At 40.0% G+C, this 27,452-nt stretch overlaps 1 protein-coding gene across 4 annotated transcripts in view; it reads right to left on the minus strand.

The window, feature by feature from the left end:
• Nucleotides 1-27,452, minus strand: part of AGAP1 (ArfGAP with GTPase domain, ankyrin repeat and PH domain 1) — a 680,164-nt gene that overhangs the window by 157,440 nt on the left and 495,272 nt on the right. For all 4 annotated transcript variants that reach the window (XM_084644148.1, XM_084644149.1, XM_084644150.1 and 1 more), the window contains exon 12: nt 25,090-25,251. In XM_084644148.1, coding sequence (XP_084500274.1) covers nt 25,090-25,251 — 162 coding nt within the window. The remainder of the gene's footprint in view (nt 1-25,089; nt 25,252-27,452) is intronic.

Here is a 27,452-nt window from a genome sequence, read left to right on the forward strand (position 1 = left end):
CGAGAGAGCTTTGTGGAACTCAAAGGCTTGTGTCTTTCACCAAGAGAAGTTGGTCCAATAAAAGATATTACCTCGCCCACCCTCTCCCATAATCAAGGACCAACACAGCCACAATAACACTGCAATACTGCTGATTTCATATTTTCACACAAAAATCAAACTAATTTCTTCATGTTTAAAAAAGGTTAAGAAACACCTTATAAGAAAATATCTGATTTAATTATTGAATAAATGGTTGTTTATTAATTGCATGCTTAGTTGGAAAATACTGAAAGAAAGCTGTGGGTGGCAAATTACACAGGCATATTTCAGGGATTTAAAAAAATTCCTATAAAAGCCTCATTATTCCTTTTTCCACGTCTGTAGGAATATTTTTAAATTAGGCAATTTATGATGTAAACTGAAAGAGAAGCATGGGGTACATATTTACTGTACAGTAGATCTAAGTAACTGTAAAAAGAGGTGCTTGAAGCAGGACACAGCTTTAAAGATCTTGACTTCTCCAAGCGCAAAGAAATAAAAAAATAAATATTGGATTAGAACAAGTTGCTACTCCTGCGAAGATTCAAAATCCATTTGGGGAAGGGTGTTTTGTCTTTTCCTCTCCATTCCATACTGAGAGAAAGTGCAGCAAAAATAAAATGGATCAAAAAGATCAGAAAGATACAAATGCAAGGCCAAATTGGTGAAGCAAACAGACAAAGCATTACTTGTTTTGTATGTTTTCCTCTATGTTTGATGCCAGGAATGATCTGTACCTAGGACACCGTAAAAACATGAGATTGCCAAAAAAGAAGAAACTCCTATGTTTAAATGAGACTACTCATAGTTAAGGCTGTGAGTCTGTCATGGAGGTCATGGATTCTGTGACTTTTCGTGACCTCCGTGACTTCTGCAGCGGCTGGTCTGGCTCAGGGGCTGCCCAAGCTGGGTAGCCTCTGGGTCAGCAGCAGCAGTTCGGGTGTGTGGGAGGGGGCTCAAGGCTAGGCGCAGGGGGTTGGAGGGTGAGGGGGGTCGCTTACCTCAGGGTGGGGGGCTCCCACTGGCATGGCCCTGCAGCTCCTAGGTGGTGGAGGGGTTAGGGGGAGACAAACTCTGTGCCGCGTGCTGCTGATGCCTGCAGGCCCGTTCCCAGCCAATGGGAGCTGCGGGAGCCGGCGCTTGTGCCCCTCCACTGCCTAGGAGCTGCAGGGATGCGGAGCCGTGTAGCGAATCCCTGCCAGCCCCACCAACCCTCCCCGCCCCAGCACGAGTCCCGGGTTGCGCCCCGTTCTCCCCCTCCCCCAGTGGCCCCCCCAGAGCACCCCAACCCCAGAGCGCCCGTGGTCCCCCGCCCAAATTTTAGACACAGGTATTTTTAGTAGAAGTCATGGACATGTCATGGGCCAAGAATTTTTGTTAACTGCCTGTGACTTTTACTAAAAATACCCATGACTAAAACATAGCCTTACTCATCGTACAAATCATGGTTAATGCTCTTATGGCTGCTAATATTTTCTAATGCCTCTGCGGGTGTACTAATTACTCGTGGGAGCCTTCTACGCCAAAAATTTTAAAATTCTGCAAAATTCTGCAAATTTTGTTAAAATAAGACTACCAAAATAATTGAAACAGGTGTTATTATATAATTTATTTCAAAATACCTGTCAGCAAGTATATCTGTAACAATACAGACTCACACAAAAATTCCTCCAGGAGTAGAGAGTTAAAGAAACCCCCACGACCACCCAGTTCCTGTTTCTCTGCTCCCCCCTCCTCCCAGAGCCCAGCTGGGGGAGGAGGGGGTCAGATACCCACAACCCCTGTCCCTAAGAGCCCAAACGCAAGGCACTCCCTAGCCCAGATACCCGCAATCCTTCCCCCCCAGAGCCCAGCCTCAGTCGCCCCCCCTTCCCCAGCTGCGTCCTCCCCTGCCCAGATACCTGCAAACCCCACCCCCCTCGAGCCCAGCCGTGACCTTCCCAGATTGTAAAGATTGTTTTGCCCTGAAATATGCATAACCTAACTTCTCTCATATATGAGACCTGGAGAATTACCCTAATATGGTAAATCCTTATGATCCAACAATCCTTTTCAAATAATAACCTACTATCCTTGAGTCAAATGGCTCTGAAGTGAAGAGTCTGAGGTATTCCCTCCTCCACAACCAGAAAAGAAATGTGAATCTTTGGTAAACCGATGCTGAGCTTATATTATTAGTGTATTAAAGCTCTATATTCTAGTTTCAGAGACCACCTTTTGAAGATGGAAGTTATTTAACATTCTACTGGTTTAAAATATGAGCAATCAAAATGTACTAGGCTTATACGCTGTGCTTTCCCATCTTTGACTACTTCTCTTTCCTGACAAGGTATTCTTCAAATTGAAAAGAGGGCTCCTGAAAACCCGGCTTCGGAAAACTGTAAATGAGTTCAAGCTTCAGCCCACTGAATGCAATTTCTTACTCCTGACTGAATACAAATAATGCATTTTATTTTGTATCAATTACCACGCGTGAGAACAGACGACCAGTGCCAATGCTATTAATATGAAAAAAGGAAAAGAAGAAGGCACGCCAAATTAAAAAAAGCAAGCGCCTCATTACTCCACATCGAAACCAGCTTTGACAGAGGCACTAGGACTCATAAGCTGCGTTTCACTGATTTGGGATGGGCTGTTTTGCAGCCATCCTGTATGTTCAATGTCAGCCATTAGTTCTTCCCAATCGGGCATCAATGTTCAACGCACACCCAAAAAAATATATAATACTAGTAATAATAATAACAATCTGCAGACTCTCCGAGCTTCAATACTTGAAGTATGAGTCAAAGAAGCAGTTTCACTTTTCACTCGGGAAGCTGACAAGCATGACTAGAGGGGGAATAAAATAACATTCAGTTCGCATAAATATCAAGCAGGCTGCTTGAGACTGATGGGCCAGGAATGTATTCTTAGCCATCATTCTGGCAGACAGGCCCAAGGACACTCATAACTTATTTTACAATCATTTAGTTTCAGCTCAAGTGGAAAACGTGACAACTTATCTCTACTGACAAGATGCCATATCGAACCGTACAATTAACTCTCCCACGATTATCTGCCCAACCCATCATTAGCTCTGCAGTTTTTGATGGACTGCACAGGCAGCTTTCCCTGATGATGGTCATCGTTTTCAGGAGTGTATATCTATATTAAATAACATTAAGGACAAAATCCTGTCCTGTCCACATTGCTAGGGAACCCTGTGTGCTGGCCAGTGCATCCTTTCCTCCAGAACTCCTACGGCAGATCTGTAAATGGCATGAGGGGTAAAATGCACAGAAGAGCACTTTTTCCTCTGAAAAGGAACACCATGTACCCCTGGCTAGTACTTGCTGCTGACCACAACATACACTAGTTGGCTGTGGATGGATATGCCCCCATATCCATGCTCCCTTGGAAATCTGATACATGGGCTGGTGCAGCTTTTAGCCCTAATCAAGCAGTAGTTTGAGATTTGAGACACAGAGGCTCCTTACAGCTTCTTCACCATAATATATCCATGAAGCAGAAGGCAGGACCTATATTGTATTTGGGAATCTCCCCTTGACAATGGCACACAACTTCCATTTCTAGCTCTACACAGTCATGAAATAATAGGAGCGTTACACCAAAGAAGAGGGCAGAGTCATTTTCCTATATGGCACACAATAAAAGCTTCCAGCCCCCAAATGTCCTAAGGTACTAGAACTTTTTTCTGTTAGTTATTTTAGTTCATTTTTAGAATTTTTAATGGCTGCACCTTAGTCCTGGTACAATTGACACTTGATAACCAAGGCCCCTGACTTACCAAGCAGAGGGAAAACGGGTCCTAATGATTTTTATTAAAGTTCTTACATTTTTCTATAAGCTACGACATAATATTATGTTTGAATTGGCTTAAGTTTGACACAAACTGTGTAACTCACTTGCGATGAACAAGATCAAACCCAAACTCATCCAGATAACACCTTTATTGTACCCCTACATACTCCATTCCTTACACTATGTGTGTGTACAGTCAACCACACCCCTATACACAGTTTTAGTACCTATTAGTCATCTTATACTACTCACACCACTTGACTTATATGAGAAAAAACTGGGAGGAAGAGGTGAAGAGTACTGCTCACCCAAAAGCACAGAACAGCACTAAGAGGAATAAATGATACCAACAACCAACTAATCCTCCTCAGATTAAACTAGTTTAAGCAATCGTGTAGGGGACACCTGTGGAGGCCACTTAGGACTTTGGAGGTTGAGTTGCAGTCCAAGGTTATCTTCCATTCTTAAGCACGTCTGCGACCCTCTCTCAGTATAGTACAGTTGTGAAATAGAAAATTAAAAAGAAGTCCTCTGTATTACATTTCTTTATGGATTCTGTTATTCAGAACTGCATGTGCTCCAGGATCAGGAGAAAAAGACAATTCAATTTTCACCAGCCAAGGACAATGCAAGAGCCCTCCTATGGGATTTGTGGAGGGTGAGGAGGTTAGTTCAAAGCCATCCCCTGCCTATTGTCCTCTGGTGCAGGAGTTTGTAGCACAGTGAAATTACCAAGAACCCCAATCTCTGAAGTGCCCGCATAAAGCACTTTAAGGATTGGTATTCTAGTCATTTTTACTGTGCTGCTAGCAGTGCACACGGAAGTGGAGCAGCAGAAGATGCTAACGCAAGAATGAGGGAGAGGGAAGAAAATTAGTGACATTAGACATGGGTGGGTGGGGGGAGTGCAACCATGGGGAGACAAGCAACATGGGATGGACAAGAGATATGCAACACAAAGGATGTGTTGAGAGAAAAAAAGAAGAATGGAGTTTCTTACTTGGACCACAGTTCCCATTCACACACAATCCTGTCTCTCCCATGTAACAATTTAAAATGGAAACAAGGATATTCTGACCTTTGCTACCCATTTATCTTTTGATTTATTTTATATTTTTGTCAAATCACCTATTTACAAAACTTGAAAAAAAACTCAACAGGTGATGCTATTCTCCACAGACCAAAGTCTGGCTTGATCTGGTTTACATTTTTCTTGCATCTTCTTGTTAAAATTTTCCAACAGGCTTTCAAAGTGAAATTAGACTTTCTGTCAAGCCTAGCTCCCTAATGTGGTCTTATTCTCAGGAGGCAGGAGATTGATTAATTTGGTTTTTGATTTTCCAAAGTGGCAAGAAGTCAGATATTACAAAAGCAGAACCTGTGAATGGGATCAATTAAAGAGCAGAAGCGGCAACACAATTAACACCACGAGGCTCAACAGAAAAAGAAAAGACCGATGACGAAAACAACAGCAACAGCTTTGACTGCAGCAGGAATCTTCACCATGAACCAAGGAAGGCTAAATCCAAAGAGAGCATTTCAGAACTTTTACTATGCTATTAGTGTTGAAGACCAAAGACATCTGAAACTGCTGGACAGAATAATAATAAAAAAAAATACCTAGACACTTTCATCTACTGTATGTGTGTTTTAAATAAAGAGGTGAAAACAGCAACCTTTTTATTTAAAGAGGGAAGAACAAGACTAAAACCGTCTATAGTTATATTTCAGACCCATTTTCCTGAGCTGTGGTTTTCTGACTGTGAAATCCAATGCTCTATAGTGTCCCTTTACACCGATCACCATAAATGTTCTATCAAGCTCTTTATATTCCCATTCTGCCTCAAACTTGAGTTAAAGGGATGCTGCAATGATATCAAAGCAGCTGCTGCTGAAGTCAGGCAGGGAGGTATGGGTGACTGTACTTAAAGCAAGAAACTGATAAAATTGTCCTTTGGTAAAAGTCAGGGTAGCCATTTAGTTTTTTTTTTTTTTGCAGGGTGGGGTGGGGTTATAAGAAGGAGACAAAGAAATAAGGTGAACAAATTTTTAAGTTGGGTGTAGGTCAAATCTGTAATGGAATTAGGTACTGGGCAGATGGTCATTGTTTAACTGAATGAGGTTCCACACTCAAGCTGTAGAGGGTTTAAATTAACCTGCTGCACTTGAAGAAATTAAGAGAGAGCTCTGAGCTTGATGGAGATGAAAGAGCCTCAGGAGTATTCTTTTTCCATTGCATCTACCATTTTTCCAGTCTCATGCCTAGAGCCTATAAATCACAAAGCTATCCTGTCATGTACAGAATGCCCCACTGAATGCCCAAGTTACTGACAGCCTTTTCTTCCTCTAATGGCAATTTCAATTAAATAAGAAAAACAAGTATTTCTCTTTGACAACACAAATCTCCCTACTTCTGTGGCTGTAGCTTTTGAGATATTCTTGCATGCCTCGAGCAAAAGACATGGAGTCAAGTTTAGAACACAAGGATCATTTAAACACGGAAGTATAATGTTACCTTATTGGCAGATTTGTGGGAGGAAAAATAGTCTTGCAACTGAAGTATACACATTAGAATGACTGTCTTCAGTGACTTTTGTGGAGGAAAACCCCTAGGCAAATTATTTCATATGGAGGGAACACTAAGGCACTTCTATTTAAGATCTCATTTCCAATTGACCTGTGATTTCTGAACATCTGAAAGGACTCATGAAAGTAAACAATGAAGTGTGCAAGTTTTTATCTGAGTAGGTTGTTTTCCAAAAGTCTCCTGCCCCAAAGATAAATTTTTACAGCACTGGTATGAGACCACTCGGCCCCTGGAAATCTGAGGGTCGGCAGGAGAAGTTGGAGGTTAAAGATTGTATCACTTAAATTAGTTTAAAATCTCACTAACCAAGAAACTAAATTCACTGCATCATGATCAGGAAATGATGTTCCTTTCTTCACCAACAGGAAACAAATCCATCCCTAACTCACCCTACTGTACTGAGATATCGCAACAAGCATGAGCAGTGAAGATCAGCCACATTTTGGAGAGCCTCTGATACTTAGCATCAGAGAGATGAATAAGGACAAAATTCCAGCCCTTCACTCTGAATTACTACCATGTATATGATTTAGTTCAGATCCTTAATGTCATATAAATCAACTCCTAGAGTTGAGTTTGGAGACTTGTCTTATTCTATATTACATTGAAGCATTTTTGTGTTTGCCTTGTTTGCCATTATGTGTTGAATGCTCCATGTAGTGTGATCAAGAGTGACAAGTGATTTGGGCAGATGAGGAAAATGAGCAAGTAGTGTGATTCTCTAAGGAGAGGTAAGTCTCAGATGTTCTGAGGATATGCCTACACTTCAATTAGACACCCGGAGCTGGTCCATGCCAGCTGACTTGGGCTTGCGGGTCTCAGGCTAAGGGGCTGTTTAACTGTGGTGTAGACGCTCAGGCTTGGGCTGCAACCCAAGCTCTGGGATCCTCCCACCTTGCAATTAAAAAGCCCTTTAAAAAGCCAGACATACCTTAAGATACCACAGCATCTCAAGGTAAATTCCATCGCCTCCACATAGACCATTAACAGATAACTCAGATTCCTCTTGTATGATGTTTTGGTTGGTCAGTGTCAGATCTATTCTGAATTTGTCCAGCACTCTTCATGATTCTATCACAGAGTGTTGCCTTGAACATTCATTGGGTGGATGACAGACACTATAGGCATAGCTTGTTCTGGTCACCAACTTTATACAGAATGAAGAAATGGGAAGTTATTCAAAGGACCACGAATGGTGGAAATTCATTTATTCAAGCAAACGATTCTTACCTGTGCTCTTAGGTAGAACCAAAATTTATGGTCCTGCTTATATATAAATCATGAGGTTATATGAAGAGTTTCAGAACTTAGCCCTCTGAGTAGGTGCTCGTACCAGTGTTCGAGTCGTTGTGGAATACTGTCCCCTGAGATATCAATGTGAACATGGAATCTGCTCAGAAGGACGCATTCACAACTCTCCTGAATGTAACTGACTTTGGATTTCATCCAGGTGGTGAGGAGAGGCCCCACAGAACTGACCTTTCTGACTCTGCTCTCTTGAGAGTCTTGTTTGATATTTGGTGTCCATGTCATCCATGCTGGCTGGGTTGTCCGTCACCCCTGCATTTCAATGGTCATGAGGCACACCTAAAAAGGCTTGAAGCCAGGGGGTGGAGCAGCTTAGCAACAGCTGTTATCGCTGCCCTGGGGGCTCGACGTCTCCTTATTTATAAACACATTATCTTCTTATACCCAGAGACACCCATAGGTTAATGGTGATCTGCAGGAGTGGAAGCAGCTGGGATGCAGATGGAGGGATACGTCTAGGACACTGGTGGTTTGATCATCTTCAAGCATATAGAAGATTATATGACCAAGGCCAAGAGACATTTCCTATCCTTAGCCATAAACATCTGTAAGTAATGTGTTCCTTCAACAGATTATTATGACGAATTTGCTTTGTGTTTTATGGATAACCTAGATCATCTCCAGGCTTTTAGATTCTGAGAACTGTCGGCTCACAATGGGCTGCTTCTATTTAATCTTGTGAAGGATGTCTTCTGCATTCCTTGAGATCTGTCCCTTGAAGATCTGACCTTTGCCCATTCTCAGTGTTTACAGGAAGTGATGGAATTGTGAAGCAATTACTGACAAACATTATTAACCCTTTGCTCACCAAGACAACAATACTGATCAACTTCAAGTATGCAGAGTTCTGTCCCCTCCTCAAATTTTCTTATGATGGTGTACATGCCAATACTGCCAACTCATAAACAACTCCTTTTAAGGGACGATGATTGAGAAAGCAGCAGCTATTCAATTCTAGATGCATTTGGCATCAGTGAGCCCTTGTGGGTTGGTTCAATCTGGGTTCTGGCTGTTTGCTGTACAATGGGTTTCCCACAATATTTATTATAAACAAAACAAGCTTTGTGTTATTTTCTTTAAAGACAATTCTAGAATGTCAGTTACCTCTAAACCCCGCAATATTATTTGTTTTGCCTTCCTTTAATCTTATAAACACCTGAATGTAGAGAAAAAATTTTGAGTGGAAACCTTAGTTACCAAATTTCCATGCAAAGCACATTTTTATTGCTAAGTTTCAACCTTCTAAAATACGGGGTTTATAATGGCAACACTGGCAGACTCCTAACAAAAGCAAGTCTTGGGGGGGTTCTTTTGTAATCTAACTATTGCTGTCACTGCAAGTGCTTTAATAACAGCAAACATTATTCAAATCACTTGAAAATATTAATGCATGCCTTGCTAAATAATTATTTAGTAAAATATTATCCTTACTTTACAAGATGGGCTAATAAAAGCCAAAAGAGATGAAGTAACTTTCTCAAGGTCACACAGGAAATCCGTGAGAGCTAGGAACAGAACCCAGGTGTCTTGACTCCAGACCTATTCCTTAATCACAAGATTATCCTACCCTCCATATAACCTATGGATAACCTCCAGCATCAAAAACTGCACTGGTAATTGAGAAGAGGTTAGGACAATCTTAATTGTCCGCCCACAGGACTTAAATGAGAAGTGTTTCAAAATCAAGAGACATTTACTATTAACATGTTACAATTAAAGCTGAGCAACTGCTATATAACGAACAAGCAGCTAATTTGCATCATGCTAGGTAGAAAAAGGTTAAGATCCTTCTGGTAATGTATGTCAAGAACATAAGCATCAGAAAATAAAGGAAATACGGGAAGAGACACCAACTGAACTCTTTTCAAACTAGAAAACAAACATGGCTTCTGTGCCACTGTACGAGCTCCAAAACAGCTGAGCAGGGTTGGATCCAAACAAAATTACACTTTTAAATAGATACAATTAATTGATTCAAATTAGTTGAACCTTGTCTTTTACTTGTCAATTATAGTATCTTGCACTTAGTAGAAAGAAGTTGAGTTTTACTGATATGACATCCTCGTTCTCTTTCTATAAATGTCCGATGCTATACAACAGTACATAATGGTCATTGGCAAGCAGATTTTTTTTGGACTGCATCACTTATTCATTCTACCTTTGCAGAAATTACTCGCTCTTTTGAGTGTTTAAGTTGAAAAAAGTGCTAGTCCTGAATTCCCAGCCCTCAAGAGTTCCCTCCTTGCTCTATGAAAGCCCTGCACCAGGAGAAACAGTAGCACAGTATCTCTGCTGAGAGATGCTGAAATTGGATATTTTATCTCTTACACCAGCCTGGATTGTGGGTAGCACACCATGATTGCTGAGTTAAGTGATGGTATCAATTGCAACAAATGAAGGGTCCAGCAACTTGAAAAGAGATGCTCTTCCATCTGCAGGAAGTCCCAATCTCTGTGCTTCACCTGTGCCCTAACAATCACAAGGTTGTGAAGGAGCAGTGTATCAGATTTAGCACACAGGTCTCTTTCGCTCCTTGAACTGTATACAATATGAAGAAGCTTTGAAGTGTTGGATTCCATAGGTAAGGTATACATGGTGACCTTCCACCTAAAGCTCTGTGATCTAGACTGGAAAGAAACTAAGCCTGCAAAGAGACATGCCTGATGAAACAACTACTCTCCCATTATTAATTGGAACAGAAACTTCATTAAGCCTGGGAGGAAAGAAATGCATCAAATATACTTGTAACATGCTTTACCCAGAAACTAACACAACAAAGTGTTGTACTATATTATATTGCTGGGATTCTAATCAGACCTACCTTCTAAAACATACCTATAAATACCTATCAAGATGCAAAACTATAGACATGAAAATACAGAAAAAAAAATCTTATACTTTATAACATTAAGGGTGGGAATTTACATACTGTCAGAACTATAATCCTTTTGCTCCCCGATTTTGTGTGTTTAAACTTAAACCTGAATATTAGCTAAACCGAAAATTTGGTATTTTATTTCTCCACATTTATTTCAAACAGAACTGATGAAAAATCCAAACCTACTGGGCTGGAGAGCTTATTCATTCCACTGGCAAAGATGAAGGCAAGGTCATTGAACCAAAATTGTGAAATGGATGGAGTTTATAAACTCTGCTGAAACCACCAGCGGAGTTTAAAAGCCCCACATTTTCTTCTTATGATAATGATTTGCTCAGCAGGGGGATGTGAAATTTTGGCCTTTGGCATACACAATCCATAACTACTACGAATATCTTCCTATTCAAAAAATCCTCTACAACTTCAGTATTCTAGGAAGGAGTTTCACATACTTATTTCCTTCTGATTATGATTTATAAAGAGAAATCCCTTCAGAATGCATAAATATATCCTCAGATAAAAATACAGTCAGCTAAGATTTAACAGCTATTGCCAAAAGATTTGTCTTTTCTACTGTTGATGAATTTAAACACCACAATGAAGTACCTGCTACTGCATATATATTGTAGGGAATTTAAGGACATAGTTAATGTTTATTCCTAAGGAGGTGGAAAAACCCCCCATCATAGCTGAAACTATATCTCAGACTAGGTGGTGGCTAACCTGACAATGGCATCATAATAAAACCATATTACAAACTATGGCCATATCTTTCGAAGATTAAAACCATTAAAAAAATTAAACCATCTTTTTTACACAAATGAGATTAAAATATTCCCTTTTTGATGAATACATTAATGTATATGGTATGTAGGATTATCACCTTCAATACTGACCTTTAACTTTTGACAAATATTAATACAGAAATTGAAAACTGAAGGTATTTTATAATCTTCTAAGTACTGTATCTCTCAAATGTCAAGTGTCTGAGCTACAAAGAACAATCTTGTAGTTGAAGTCACACAAGCAGACAGTTGCTTTTACAGAACTTGAAGTTAAAAGTGCTCCCTCTTTCTAGGGATACCAGTGCCAGATTTCCACTTTCCTTACTTTATAAGTACCAAGTTTTGGTGGTGTTTAAATTGCATGCACAGTACACTGCAGCACTAACCTTTTACCTGAAAGGTCAGAATCCTATGATCTCTCTGGGATATAATCTTGAAGGCCTGATATAGAGAACATTCACAATTCTGACTAAATCTTGGGAAGCAATAGTTCATATTCTGCATAATAAAAGGAGTAATTTTTCTGAGGAAGGCGGGAAAACAAATTTAACTATATGTAGAAAAGAGACTGATGTATTAAACCTATCTAGATAATCAAGTCAAATTAAACCAGTATTAATTAATAATCCAGAGGAAAAATAAACAGGAAACTTTTCCAGCCAGATGGCATATGCCACACGCAATTCCGTCATTTCTGTTTAAATCTTAAGCTAAACTAAAGGGAAAAATTCACATTAAATCAACATTAAGGCTGTAAATCTGGATACCAAAATGTCAAGAAATGAAAAGCTTTAAGTCTCTAGTAGCAAAGTTGAGTTGGTCACATTGTAAATAACTCTGAGTTAAACGTTCAGCAACCTTCACAGTAAACAAAATGCTTATATATACTTAAGGTGGCCATGGTGAAATTACTGGAACACATTCACGTTTCCTACCTTTTTTGTTTTCAAACGTACAGTCTGAAAAAATATTTTCTTTTTTTTTTTTTAAATTTAATATTCTAGGGTATTTTAGAAGACAAAAAAGGAAGGTACATTTCGGTAGCACTGTGAAACTGTACAAAGCTGTGTTGTGCAATTCCATAGTTAAACAGCCACACTATGTAAAGTTACAGAAAATACCTATCTGCGGCGCTGCGCAGCTGTGCTACTCCAAAATGCCACAGAGGAGAACACACTCAAAAATCCAAAACGTTATTTTTAAAGCCAAATGCCAAAACACCTATTCAAACTTTTCAACATTAAGATTAGTCTAAACTTGGCAGCTGGTGACTCACTACTGAAGGACTGATAGTTAAGGCTACGATTATGTCACGGAGGGCTTGGAAGTCACACATTCTGTGACACTGGGGCACTGCAGCAGCCCGGCTGCCATGGGTGGCGGAGGACCACCCCTGTAGCTCCCCCAGCCCCGTGTAGCTTAGATGCCGCCGGTGCAGGCCTCCCCCGCAGTTCCCATTTGCTGTAGGGAACACCCCCACCCCGCAGCTCTTCAGGGTGGTGGAGGATTGCCCCCCAAGCTCCCAGCCACGGGATAGGGGCAGGGGACCACAGCTCCCAGCCACTGCATGCAGCGGGGTAGGGTGCTTGACCCTTCTCCCTCCCTATTTTGTCAGGGATGTTTTTAGTAAAAATCAGGGACAGGTCACAGCTTCTGTGAATTTTTGTTTCTTGCACGTGACCTGTCCATAACTTTTACTAAAAACATCATAGAATCATAGAATATCAGGGTTGGAAGGGACCTCAGGAGGTCATCTAGTCCAACCCCCTGTTCAAAAGCAGGACCCATACCCAATTAAATCATCCCAGCCAGGGCTTTATCAAGCCTGACCTTAAAAACTTCTAAGGAAGGAGATTCCACCACCTCCCTAGGCAACACATTCCAGTGTTTCACCACCCTCCTAGTGAAAAAGTTTTTCCTAATATCCAACCTAAACCTCCCCCACTGCAACTTGAGACCATTACTCCTTGTCCTGTCCTCTTCCACCACTGAGAACAGTCTAGAACCATCCTCTCTGGAACTACCTCTCAGGTAGTTGAAAGTAGCTATCAAATCCCCCCTCATTCTTCTCTTCTGCAGACTAAACAATCCCAGTTCCCTCAGCCTCTCCTCATAACTCATGTGTTCCAGACCCCTAATCATTTTTGTTGCCCTTCGCTGGACTCTCTCTAATTTATCCACATCCTTCTTGTAGTGTGGGGCCCAAAACTGGACACAGTACTCCAGATGAGGCCTCACCAATGTCGAATAGAGGGGGACGATCACGTCCCTCGATCTGCTCGCTATGCCCCTACTTATACATCCCAAAATGCCATTGGCCTTCTTGGCAACAAGGGCACACTGCTGGCTCATATCCAGCTTCTCGTCCACTGTCACCCCTAGGACCTTTTCCGCAGAACTGCTGCCTAGCCATTCGGTCCCTAGTCTGTAGCTGTGCATTGGGTTCTTCCGTCCTAAGTGCAGGACCCTGCACTTATCCTTATTGAACCTCATCAGATTTCTTTTGGCCCAATCCTCCAATTTGTCTAGGTCCCTCTGTATCCTATCCCTGCCCTCCAGCGTATCTACCACTCCTCCCAGTTTAGTATCATCCACAAATTTGCTGAGAGTGCAATCCACACCATCCTCCAGATCATTTATGAAGATATTGAACAAAACCGGCCCCAGGACCGACCCCTGACATGACATCCATGACAAAATCGTAGCCTTACTGATAGTGTATTAGGATGATCTTTTTCCCTCCACAATTGGTGTGGCTCCTAAGAACCTGCTTTCTATACATCTCTCTTTTGAAAGAAATCATGAGGTTAACACATGACCTGCCCTAGATGAAACAGAGGGGCAGAGTGCCAATAGTGGAAGTCATCTTTCAAGTTAAATGAATTGCAGTAGACTCAGCCTAGATAACGTGATAACAGGTACTTTACAAATAACATAGATAAAGTCCTTGATGTCCTATGATGGGATGTTGATGGAAAACACTTTTGTTTTTTGTGATCCCCTGTTAATATAGAGCAACATTCAGCAAAATGTTCTTAATGGTTACCAACTTAGGAAATATTGGCTGCTTCTGCTCAAACAAATTTTACTGGAAGAATTTTTCATCTACAAAATGAATCAGATCAGAACAGGTTTACTCACTATTTGGGCAGCAGATCCATAGAATCATAGGGTTAGAAGGGACTGCAAGGGTCATCTAGTCTAACCCTGTGTCAAACCACCCAAGACACACGGCTCCAGCCTCCTTTTGAAAACTTCCAGTGAAGGAACTTCTATAACCTCCCTAGGCAGTCTGTTCCATTGTCCTACTGTTCTTACAGTTAGCAGATTTAGATTAAATCTCAAAAAAACTTCCTATTTTGTGTTTGAACCCATTGCCTCTTGTCCTGTTCTCTGTGGCAAGAGAGAACAACTTTTCTCCACCTTTATTATGGCAGTCTTTCAAGTATTTGAAGACTGCAATCATATCCCCCCTAAATCTCCTCTTTTTCCGAATTAAACATACCCAGTTCCTTCAGTCTTTGCTCGTATGGCTTGTGTTCCATCCCTTTGGTCATCTTTGTCACTCACCCCTAGATCCTTTCCAGTTTCTCTACATCCTTTCTATGCAGTGGTGATCAAAACTGGACAGAGTACTCCAGCTAAGGCCTAACCAGCGCTGAGTAGAGCAGTACTATCACGTCCTGTGACTTACATGCTATGCTTGTGTTAATGCAACCTAAAATTGCATTTGCTTTTCTTTGCAACAGCATCGCATTGCTAACTCATGTGGAGGTTGTGATCCACCACAACTCCTAGATCCTTCTCAGCCATGCTGCCGCCAAGCCAGTTATCCCCCATTCTGTACTTGTGCATTTGGTTTTTCTTCCCTAAGCGTAGCACCTTACATTTGTCATTGTTGAATTTCATTTTGTTGTCTATAAGCCAGTTCTCCAATTTATCAAGATCCCTCTGAAATTTAGCTCTATCCTTCAAAGTACTTGTAAACCCCCCCCCCCACAGCTTTGTCTCATCTGAAAATCTGATCAATATACTCTCCATTCCTACATCAAGGTCATTAATAAAGATGTTAACCAACACCAGACCCAGAAAAGATCCCTGTGAAACCCCACTTGAGACCTCCCTCTAATCTGAAATAATTCCATTTATTCCACACTCTTTGTTCACACTTGTTTAACCAATTATGTATCTGCTGTTGAGCCCACATTTCTCCAGTTTATTTATCAGAATGCTGCGTGGGACTGTGTCAAAAGACTGGCTGAAGTCCAGGTATATTATGTTCACCACGTTCCCCCTATCCACCAAACCAGTTACCCTGTCAAAGAAAAGCAAGCTGGTTTGGCATGATTTGTTTTTAGTAAATCCATGCTTGCTGATAGTGATTACCCCGTCCAGATATTTGCAAATTGAATGTTTTATAACATTGTTCTAGTAGCTTCCCAGTTATCGAAGTCAGGCCTACCGGTCTGTAATTTCCCAGATCCTCCTTTTCCCTGTTTTTAAAGTGGGGCACTACATTAGCCCTTCTCCAGTCTTCCGGGACCGTTCCTGTCATCCATGAGCTTGCCAAATATTATTGCCAGTGGCTCCACTTCAGCTGATTCCTTCAATTCTCTGGGATGAATAGCATCAGGCCCCGCTGATTTGAATGAATTCAAATTGGTCAGAAGATCTCTGACGTGTTCTCTACTTATCCCGATCTGAATCCCTTCCCCTTTATTGTCTATGGTAATTAGTCATCTGGTCACATTTTATTTTTTGTGAGAAGACAGAAGCAAAGTAGGTACTGACCCTTCCTATCATCTTCCGTTACCAGTCCACCTTCTCCATTGAGCGGAGGACCCATACCATGCCTGATTTTTCTTTTTTTGTCTGACATATTTGAAGAACGCTTTCTTGTTGCCGCCAACATTTCTTGCCAGCTCCAACTCATTCTTTGCGTTAGCTTTCCTGATTTTATCCCTGCACACTTGCACTATTCCCATATGTACTACTTTGGTGACATACCCCACCTTCAATTCCCTAGATGTATCCCTTTTGGTTTTTAGATTGCTAAAAAAACCCTTGCGCAGCAAAACTGGCCTCCCATGGGTCGTCTTCTCTTTCCTCTGCATTGAATAGCTTGATGTTGAGCCTCTAGTATTACATCTTTTAGGAACTGCCAGCCCCTATCGACACGTTTTCTTCCTAATTAGCGCTTCCATGGGACCTTGCCTACTGTCTCTCTGAGTTGGCTGAAATCTGCCTTTCTGATTTCCAGTGTCCTTGTTTTGCTGTTGTCATGTTCTCCTTTCCATGGGATCATGAATTCCATCAGATCACGATCACTTCCAAGTTTCTGTCAACCTTCACGTTCGCAATTAATTCATCCTGGTTCGTCAAAACCAGATGTAGAATGGATGTCCCCCTAGTTGTTTTCTTAATTTTCTGAGTCAGAAAGCTGTCCCCTACACATGCTAAGAACTTGCTGGATGTATTATGTTTTGCTGTAATAGTCTTCCAACAGATATCAGGGAAGTTAAAATCCCCCATTAATACTAGCTCATGTGTGTTAGCTAATCTTGTTACCTACTTGTAGAATGACTCCTCCACTTCCTCTTCCTGACTGGGTGGTCTATAATAGACCCCCACCATAATATCACTACTATTCTTTCCCCTTTTTACCCTGGCCCAGAGAATCTCAGTAGGTCTGTCGCTCACTTCCTCTTGGACCTCTGAGCAAGTGTATTCATTCTTGACGTATAGTGCAATGCCGCCTCCTTTTTTCTCATACCTATTCTTCCGGAACAAGCTATATCTCTCAATGCTGGTACTCCAATCATGGGAGATGTGCCACCAAGTCTCTGTAATGCCAATTAAGTCATAATTTTCTTCATATTTTATGACTTCGAGTTCATCCTGCTTGTTCCCCATACTCCTTGCATTTGTATACAGGCATCGAAGATATTGTGCAGACCGCCCTGTTGCTTTCCTTCTTGCCTTTTTAATGCAATGGTGGTTTCAAGTACTTGTCCAGAAATTTGCCCCTTTTCCTTGTCTTCATTACTGAAGCCTAGATGTGCATTGGCTGGATTTTTGTCACCACCCCCCGTAGACTTAGTTTAAAGCCCTCCCTATAAGGTTAGCCAGACGATGTCCAAAGATGCTCTTCCCAGTATTTGATCGACGGACCCCCCCACCAACACAGTAATCCTGTTTCCTGGAACATCAACTCATCGTCAAAAGCCAAAGCCTTTTCACTGAGACCATCTGTGTAGACATGCATTTATTTCCAGGATTTAGTGGTCCCAGCCCGGGCCTTTTCCATGTGTGGAGAGCACAAATATAGCATTGACACTAAGTGAAGCTGGCAGAAACTCCTCAATGAGATTCTAGAATTACTCAGGGAGCTTAGCATACAACCTGCCAATTGGATCAATGGTCTTCAGGGCTTGTGAAAAGCAACTGGGAAGCACTGGATTTCCTGTTGGCTGAGATTCCTATAGAGAGATAGGCTACTTTGCTACACTTAATTTAAGTCATCAGGGACTTACTCAAGGAACCACCATGTGTTACTGCCATTAACTAATTTTTCCTTATCCAGACAGATCATGAGAAAATTATAATCAGGCAACTGCAGTGAACTTTGGAGCTCTCAGATTTCCTTCATTTATCTCAATCTATTTTTAGGCCTAGGCATGATACAGATCGCACTGGCCCTGTTGGTTGGTGATCTCATGCTAGTGGACAATGATCTGGTATCCATGATGACTTTTCTCTGTATGTGTTAGCCGCTTTTGATTCTAAGTAACTTTTAGTTCTGAACCAGTCTTGTTTCTTCCCTCTCAAACAGTTCTACAGATTATTTTTTGATATCTTTTATGGGTTTCTGCAGGGCTCTATTCTGTGGCCCCCTTCAGTTTAACACATATGTGATGCTGCTAAGGGAAAGTATGACATTATATGTAGCCAAGACCATGAATATGCAAATGATATGAGCTGCTGCATGTCACTCCCATAAGAACACAGAAGTAAGAGTCTGTACTTTAGCAAGGTGCTCTGATACTATAGTGATGAGGACCCTATATAGCACCTAGATAGATGGTATAATGCCTGGTGAGAAATGCAATCTGGACGAGAGCGAACTGTCTGAAGGGTAATCTGGACAAGTTGGTGATGATGACTAGGGGTTGGGGGAAGGATCTCGAACATATGGTAAGGATAGTTCCTGTCCTCTTTTGAGATCAGGAAGGAGCCGCTTTTTAATTAAGTAATTCACAATTTGTTCTGGGAATCCCAGTGATGTGAGAGACCAAAAGCATTTTTTTTATCTGCACCTTTGCAATTATACCCCTTAAGTCTGGATTTTGACATCTCTATCCTTATTTTGGATAGCTGCAGGTTGGAGAATTGCAATGGTTTTTACTTGGGGCTAAATTTTAAGAGCATTCTGAATCTAGAAGTAATACAGAATGTGGCTGTTTCCCAGTTAGGCACTATTAGCTGCAGAGAAGATGTCACATCCACAAAAACTGAACGGGCTTCCCAATAATTTTCACATATGGGTGAAGGTGCTGACGTTGTTGTCACTATATGGTTAGAGTTTTAGATACCCAAGAGATTAGCCTGTGTTCCGTGCATGCCACATAAGTTGTAGTTGGCTGGATCATGAGAGATACAATTTTCCAAGAGAGCCTAGTGAATCTGGGTGCCCCAATTTTGAGGTGTCTGTATTCAGATTCAGTGAGGGAGCTGGTTTTCAGAATGTGCTGAACACCTGTCCTGTAATTATTAAGTCCCTTGATGGTATCTCACTAGTCAATTTGGAAAATTTAGCCCATGGCTTCATGATGTTCTTAGTAGAGGGATCTTGATTGTGGAATTTGTTTTCCCTGCTATTCTGACACACTGACTTTCTGCAGGGAGTGGTTTGCTTTGTAGTGAGAAGGGAGTTTGTATGTAGAGATTTTTTCTTTGCATACTGTTTCTTTCCTTTTTGTTTAAGATAAACAACAATTTAAAATTATTTTTATATTTGTATATGCAGTGATAAGCAGTGAATTTTATAAGTTAAAAATAATTGACACTACAGTAAACTCCAGAGCGCTAACCAACTGTTAAATGGGAGAATACCACAACATGCACAGAACTCTACGTAAAACCATCTCATTTCTCTAAAGAGAAAGAAAATTGGCTGTAGGATTTATATTGCTGGAAAACCAAGAGAGATTTCTTTCTGATGGAAAGATAAGTACTGCATGGTAATATAACCAGCCACCACTCATCTGCTATTAGATGAATAGAGAAGGAAGAAAATCTTTCTTAAGAAGTGTCAGATATAAGTAAACTTCTTTGACTAAGGCCTTAATCAAGACTTATCCCTTTTGAGCAGCAGCTAAGCATTTTCTTTAGATCATTCTTTATATTATGATTAACAACGTATCTTATAGCAGATAAAAAGCAAATTAAGAAATAGGGAAGATATAGGCACTCAGCTAGGTAATAGCCCAAACCTTAAATCTTTGTTGTTGTTTTGTTTTTGTTACCACAGAAAAATATTGTAATGATGATTGGAAAATGTATGGCCAAAATACCATGTTGCAGCCTTGCAGATCTCATCTGGTGGGACTGACCAAAGCCTGTCTTGTTGATGCTGCAGCATGATTGATTGAGTTGTGACATGCCCTTTCAAATTTCAATGTTGCTACTACGGTGCAACAGTGACAGATGAACACTGATAGGTTATCAGAAAGGGTTCTTTTGGACAGAGGCTTACTTTCTGTTCCACTCTTACAGAAAAACAAAAATGGTGGATTAATTCTCTAATGGCGTTCCCCACTTTTCAAAGAGACTTTGTTGATGCAACTAATTTGCAGAACAAAGCTCCCCTAAGTTGAAAGCTAGAAAGAATTAGAAAATAGTGGCACTGCAATACTTGTTTGAAAGCAAAATGTAAACATTTAATTTGAAAACCAGAAAGCAGTAACCTGACCTGTGTGTTTCAACAAAGTAAAAAAGCCCCACATTTGCATTTTAAAAGAAAAGATTTGAAAATCCATGCCTCCTCTGTTTACTACTTGATACTTGAGTTCAGGATTCTATACGTGTTCTGCAACTGTTGATGAGAGTACCACCTGAAACAGGAATCCCAGCATTATTTTAGAGGGTTTTGTGATGATACTAACTATTATAGGGAACGTACCAAATCTTGTATGCAGGACTTAGCAGATAAGTCACAGAGGAACTAATTTTGAAAAGCTTTGTGAATGTATTAAAAATACAATATAGTCTACCTTACTCGAACTTTGTTTTGGGATTTGTATTGATTTGGGATTATAAATCATTCTTTAAAACTAAAATCTTTCCAGTTCACCTTCAAAATTGAGTTTTGAAACTACGGCCAGAAGAATTTTCCTGAGTGCGCACACAAAGCCAAACCTCTCTCTTCAAATGTACCATAGGTCTTCAGAGCCCATAACTCACTAATTGTACGAGACAAAGTGACTGCCATCAGAAAAGTAACCTGGGTAATGCTTGCATGAACGTAGAAGCTCAAAATACCACTTATATCCCCTGGCACAGCAGGATCTTAATTTGAGGTTGATAAACTCTGATAACACCAAACTGCTAGAGACTGAATAGAAACTAGGTGTTGTGCTTTCTACAAGTTATTGAAGAGATGACACTGTAAATACAATAAACCATCTTTCAGAGATAAAATATATGCAGATGGCATTCAAGAAGATGGCATGTGACAATACGGTAATCATTTATACTAGAAATGTATGTGATGCTCCATAAAAGCAGAGTACAAATACCCGGCTGCATGTGAATTAATCTAGTTTGAGGCAATAGAACTTATGCAAGAGCTAGGTATTATTACTACTATTATTATATATAAACATTTGTTACTCTTGAAATGGAAAGAGTATCTAATATACTATTTTTGGGACACACTCCAACAAATCAAACCTTAAATCCTAACTTCTCAGAAAAGAGGGTGAATGGACTTCTCAGAAGAGAGAATGAATGAGCTGCACTGCATATCTTGGGATGGAAAAGAATGTTCAACCTTTTGTTAATGAGGTCTGGAGAACTTAGTTTCCTGATCTCATAAAATTGGCTATGGTCACCTTTTATCAAAAGAGATCGTCCTATTAAGATCACGGAATTTCTCTCTCTTGAGCTCTGTTAAGATCTATAATTTGTATGTAATGGAGAACAGACGTGATCAGTATTCACCAGTGATTCTATAAAGTGCTAGTAATATCAACTGATCTTCCTCTGGAAGACTGAATTTCCTACGCAAGCTTGAGATACTTCATAATTCGAGTAATAGCCAATGATTGACCAAAAATTCATAGGCCCAGCGAAATACAGCTATTTCCATTTTTACAATATAAAAAATAAAATACAAACAACAAGAACTCTGAAGTCTAAATACTAAGCAAGAGAAAACTAGAACTGAATTTGCAGAAGAAAATGCAAAAGTGGGTGTGTACTTCCTTCCTGTGCCAAGAAAAAAAAATGGAACTGATGGTTAGATGAACAGAGTCAGTATTTACTCCACTAAAAGCATGTGTGAAGCACACAGAAAGGATCTTGTCTTGAAGTAAAATTTAACAACTAAGCAAGTTAGGAATAGCTCCCCAGAGACTATATGACCCTCCTATCCTCAGGAGTGTAAAGCCACAGATTACACCTCTAAAGAAAATTATCCATCAAGAAAATGATTAATCAAAGAAAAAAATCTCAGGCTTCCAATCAGATTCAAAAAAACCCATCAGCCAATAGTTGTTGCAGAGGTAATTGTTCTAAATCTATCAGTACACCTAAGCTGCTCCTTCATTGACTGCAAACACCAATTTCTTTCACAGAGGATTATAAGTTGATGTTCATGGTCTTACTTCTGCCATTAGGGTGATAAACAGTTTAAGCTACATCAGGATCTGACACGTAGATCAATTCTAGGTCCATAAAGAATCTATACAAGAGGTTCCCAGACAGGGGATTTACTGCCCCCCGTTTTTATTCTCTTGCAGCTAAAATTACTTCTGTCAAACACTTACAAGAGTAAGAAAAAAGGTAAAAAAATTAATTTTTCATGTAGTCCTGGAACAGTCTTTCTAAATTCAGAAACTTAAAGACGAACATGTTACTGCATTTAAAATTATGTTGAGCAGCATGTGGTATTTAGCTAAATAGCGATCCAAATCTATGATTTGCTCACTCTCAAGCAGACAGCAATTTGAAACATTGAACTAAGCTGTCTAGATTTTTCTCTAAGGGCAGTCACAGGCTTCCTGTTATCAGAGCCAAATTATATTAGACATTTAATTTTAAACCTCAGGTACTTAAATGTAAAACCTTACAACAGTAATAGTCATAAAGCAGTGGGGCATTCCATTTCAGAGAATGGATTTTTCTATTTTTTCCCCTTTAATTTAACCAGCACCTCCTGTTTTGTGGCTCTGCCCACTACAAAGTAATTTATCTAATTAGGAGATGTTCACAGCTGCTTAAAAGACAGAAGCCCCAGGAAACCAAAGGTCTGGATAGGAAGACTTTGAAAAGTTCTCCGGAGCCACACAAAGTATTAATTTAATGTGAAAAAAGGTTCAGAGAAAAATTGAATCCCAATATGTTATTTTGTCTACAATAAAACCATGTGACAATAAGCAGGCATATTCTCCAGTACACTGGCATTTGAATTCCAAAAGATGCTTAGCTTCTCCCTATCCCTGCTGCTTTCACAGCATTATCTTTTTATGATTCTAAAATTCAAAACCTTTTATTGGGGCAAAAAAGCTGAAATTAAAAAGGGTTTTTCATGTGTCAACTGCCAGCATAAAGGATAAATTCTACAATCTAAGTGAAAGAGGATACGCTGATGGAGATGAATCATGTTTGAGTTTTGAAGTAGTTTAATCAATCACAATAGTTAATGTTTATGTTGACATTTGTTTGTCTAAGACTGTCCACTAAGCACTGACTTAGTTAAAAGAAGTTCTCCCAGTATTTTCAAAATGTAAAAGCAAAGCAGGAAATGATGCAAATACGATTTTTCTATCATTATTTACTTCTCAGTCTTCCTGTGTCCTTTGAGTAAATGTAGTACAGCTGACCCTGGCTGTTGTCTCTTATGATTCAGAAGTAATTACATATGATTGCCAAGTCATAAAACAGAATTAGATGTCCTTACTATAAGAAGTATAAAATGTAACTGGGTGTAGGAGAAAGGGAAGGCTTCTTTTTCATACCAGCATAGATAACACACTCATGAGTGCTGTAGGGCTTGCCCAGATAATAGACAAAAGCTAAGATCAGCAGATACACCCAAAACAGCCACAGCTGTGTTCGTGCGCACACGTGCCACAAAATGTGTCCTTCTGAGATCCTTACAATTGTCACTATTTTAAGGAATAGCCTCAAAAGCAGCAGTTTCTTTTTCTCTAATTCTCTTTCATAGTCACTTCATCCCATGGTGTCCATACCCTTCCTCCATTTACTCTGTTCAAGGTTCCCTTTGCTTTCCACATTCTTATTTCTCCATTCCATTACTTCCACCATTACTTTCGTGGGCTCTCCATGGTGCTTCTCCTTGTCTCTCTTTGAAATACTACAAATTTAGCACTTGAATAGTGCTTTACTAACATTAATGGAATCTTCACAACTCACCATGTGACGTAAGTAGTATAGCCCCATTTTACAGATGGGACTAATAAGGCAGGAAGTGACTTGACCAAGGTCACAGACAAATTATGTGTTAGACCTACGATTGGAATAAAGGACTCCCTTGCTCTCAATCCTATGTGTAGTCCACTGGACCACAGCACCTTTCATGCTATTCAGACATTCCCCCTTGAGGACAAAGCCCACAATGTGTGTTTAGTAGAGGAACAAGCTCAACTGCAAACAGTTTGCGACAAGTTCATAGGGAGCTTGTAGCAGCTCAGGCAACACCTTTGACGCAACATCAAATTGGTCTGGGATCTTTTCAGAAATCAAGATATCAATGACAACTGATCTGTTGGCCCCACAGACAATCCTTAAGTGGCTATATGAAAATCATGAATATACCCTGTGATTTTGTTGGACAAATCACTATGACAAACTTGCAACCCTTATGATTGGTCAGCATTTTCAAGGCTCTCTTCACAACAGAGATGGCTAGAAACATCTTTAAAAAAGTAAATAGAGTAGTTCTGACATTTACAAATTCCTCCAATTGAGGTTATGGAGACAGTGGCTGCAGGATTCACGCATTCCAAAGGCTGGCTCTGCCTACAGCTAACCAATTACAACAATAAAAATAAAATAATAAATAGTTCAACACTTAAGACCATAAACAAAGGGAATAAGGGTATAAGAACTGTGTACCTCCATACACAGATGCAGTGAAGATGCCTTGGAAGCTATGCACTTAGAAAGCAACCCTTACTTTGCTATGCTTTTAATAATTTTGGGCCTATGTGAAATTTCAGGCATGGGGTAGTTGACAACACAAGGCATCTCCTTCGTCGTGCAGTCATGTTTGCTGCTTCCATAGCACTCCTAGCCTTTCCATGCCACAGGAAGAGACGTTTTGTTAATTTATGATGTTCTGCCTCTTTCTCATCCTTTTTGTTCTGTTTAAATGGCTGCAGCTTTGCTTAGGTCAATGTACCCAGATGAGTGACATGAGTCCTCAAAGAAGAGCTCTACAAAAAAAACCCCAACTTGTCTCTTACCACTGCTGATGCCAGAGTTTGCAATGACTGTCGCCTCACTCCATTGGTCAGCACTGGAAACTGAGTAGGAGCGCTGATGCATACCATCGGGGCGACTGTTGAAGGAGACTAGACTGATCCCACTTGCCATCTGAGACACAGATGTACTGGTAGTCACATTTCCTAGAAACAAACAAACAAATCATGTTACTGTACAAGATAATGCTGATTTACATTAAGGAGAATAGTACCGCAGAGCAGAGACAGCACTAATTTCATTAATGTGCAGTGTTCTCTAAACTTTTGGAAGCTGAGTTCCCCCGGACCCTTTTCTAAAAAATGGAAATACTTGCAAGCCCCCAGTGCACCCCTGATTTATGTTGTTAAAAGCCTAAACATCTTAGTTTATATATCCTCTGCACTGCCCTAGCTAGTCCTTCGTACCACCTAGCAGGCTTTGGGAAGTGTTGGCTTAGTGCAAAAAAAGCCACGTGGAAAAAAGCTAATCCTTAAAAACTAATAAGCATTAAGCAAACCATCCATTGTACTCTTAAAAAAGCAAGTCCTGAAAATATAACATGACCCTCTAAACATAACTCTAACATACAAAATGTGTAATAACTACATCAAATGGAGACACTTCAAACCCTCTTATCCTAATTCAATTATTTTAATTGAGTAACCCCGCCGCTGAATAAAGCCAAAATTGAAAAATCTACAGTGCCAGTAAATAAACTGGTAGTAGTAGCATAAAATCAACTATAAAACCCATCTTCCACAGACTTTTAACTATCACCAACATGGAGGCAACACCAATGTATTGTTCATTATAAAAAGTCACTTCTTGTTAAGCAACAGCATACTCTTTATTCCTAAATTGGTTGGTTGTTAAAAGATAATATGAACAATAACCTTAAACACTGTATATTAATTAGCAATGGGTTTAGTGCTTTCATGATCCATAAGGGCTGTGACAGTAATAGTTCAGTAAAAAGTTTAATGGAGGAAATGGGATTCACAGCATTAAAAATAGCTGAACAGTGATCTAGTTGACAAAACATAAATAAAACCCTCTCCATGAACTTAGGCTTCCAGTGGTCTCAGTCTACCTTTTCTGTTCTTGTGTTTGCCATGCACTAGAAATATCACTCTGACGTTTAGTTTTTAATCGTATACTACATTACTGATTTAGAAATTACTTTTTAAACAAATTTAAAATATTTTTGAAGTGTTAGTTTGATTTTTGTAAGAATGTTCTAATAGCTGCAATCTCTTCATGGCAGACTTTACCAAAACACAGCGGACATTGTGAATCCATTGTTCAGGCTATCCTACAGTAAGGTTTAAATGGTTTTAAGAATAATACTTTTATAGACAGATTTAAAGCATTTAGTATTTTCATCCAAAGACAAAATAACTAGTAATGGCTTTCCAGAAGAGCTGAATTAGAAGCAAAGTCATCTAAACCTACACACAGTACACAATTAGTAAAGTTTGTAAAGCACCTTGCCATCCTTTGCTATTAAAGACTCACTCTATTCTATGTGTATATATATACACACACACACACACACACACTTTTAAGATACTTTCACACGAAAATTTTGCGCTTCCATAGCACTTTCAATTGGACAACCATCGATGAGTTCAGAAACTTTGGTGAATTAAGGTTCAACACTCTTGTGAGGAAGTTAATTATTATCTACTATTACTTCCCACTTTTCCCACAGATTAAATGACCAAAGCTTAGGGAGGAAGACTGTGGCAGAGTGGGAAATAAAACCCAGATCTCCTGACTCCCAGTTCCATCATCACGACTTTTCCCAACAGCAGTGTTTTGAAAGAAAGTAGAGCTTTGTGAAGTACTTTGTGCTCACTAGAGTTTGTGAGATAGCTTCCCTGAGTCCAAACACAATCTGTCTATGGCACTTTTATAACCTCCATTACTATAAGATCTGAACACCTCAAACTTTAATCAGGGGGTAGCTGTTTTAGTCTGTATCCACAAAAACAACAAGGAGTCCAGTGGCACCTTAAAACTAACAGATTTATTTGAGCATAAGATTTTGTGGGTAAAAACTTCCCTTCTTCAGATGCAATAATCTTTAATGAATTTATCCTCAACATAACCAGGAGATATTTTACAGATGGGGAACTGAGGCAGAGAAAGACTAAATATCTTGCCCAAATTCACATAGGAAGCCTATGGTAGAGCATGTATTTGAACCTGGTTCTCCTGAGCCTTGGCCAGTACCTTTACCACTGGACTTCCTCTCTAATCCCCTTTTCCAAGTCATCCTTTCACCCATGTGATCTCCATAATCAGACTGGCATCTATTACACTGGTCACAAGTTAAAACTACAACAGGTGAACACTTCTTTTG

Source organism: Lepidochelys olivacea (assembly GCF_965140295.1).
Source record: "Lepidochelys olivacea isolate rLepOli2 genome assembly, chromosome: 11".
Lineage (NCBI taxonomy): Eukaryota > Metazoa > Chordata > Testudines > Cheloniidae > Lepidochelys > Lepidochelys olivacea.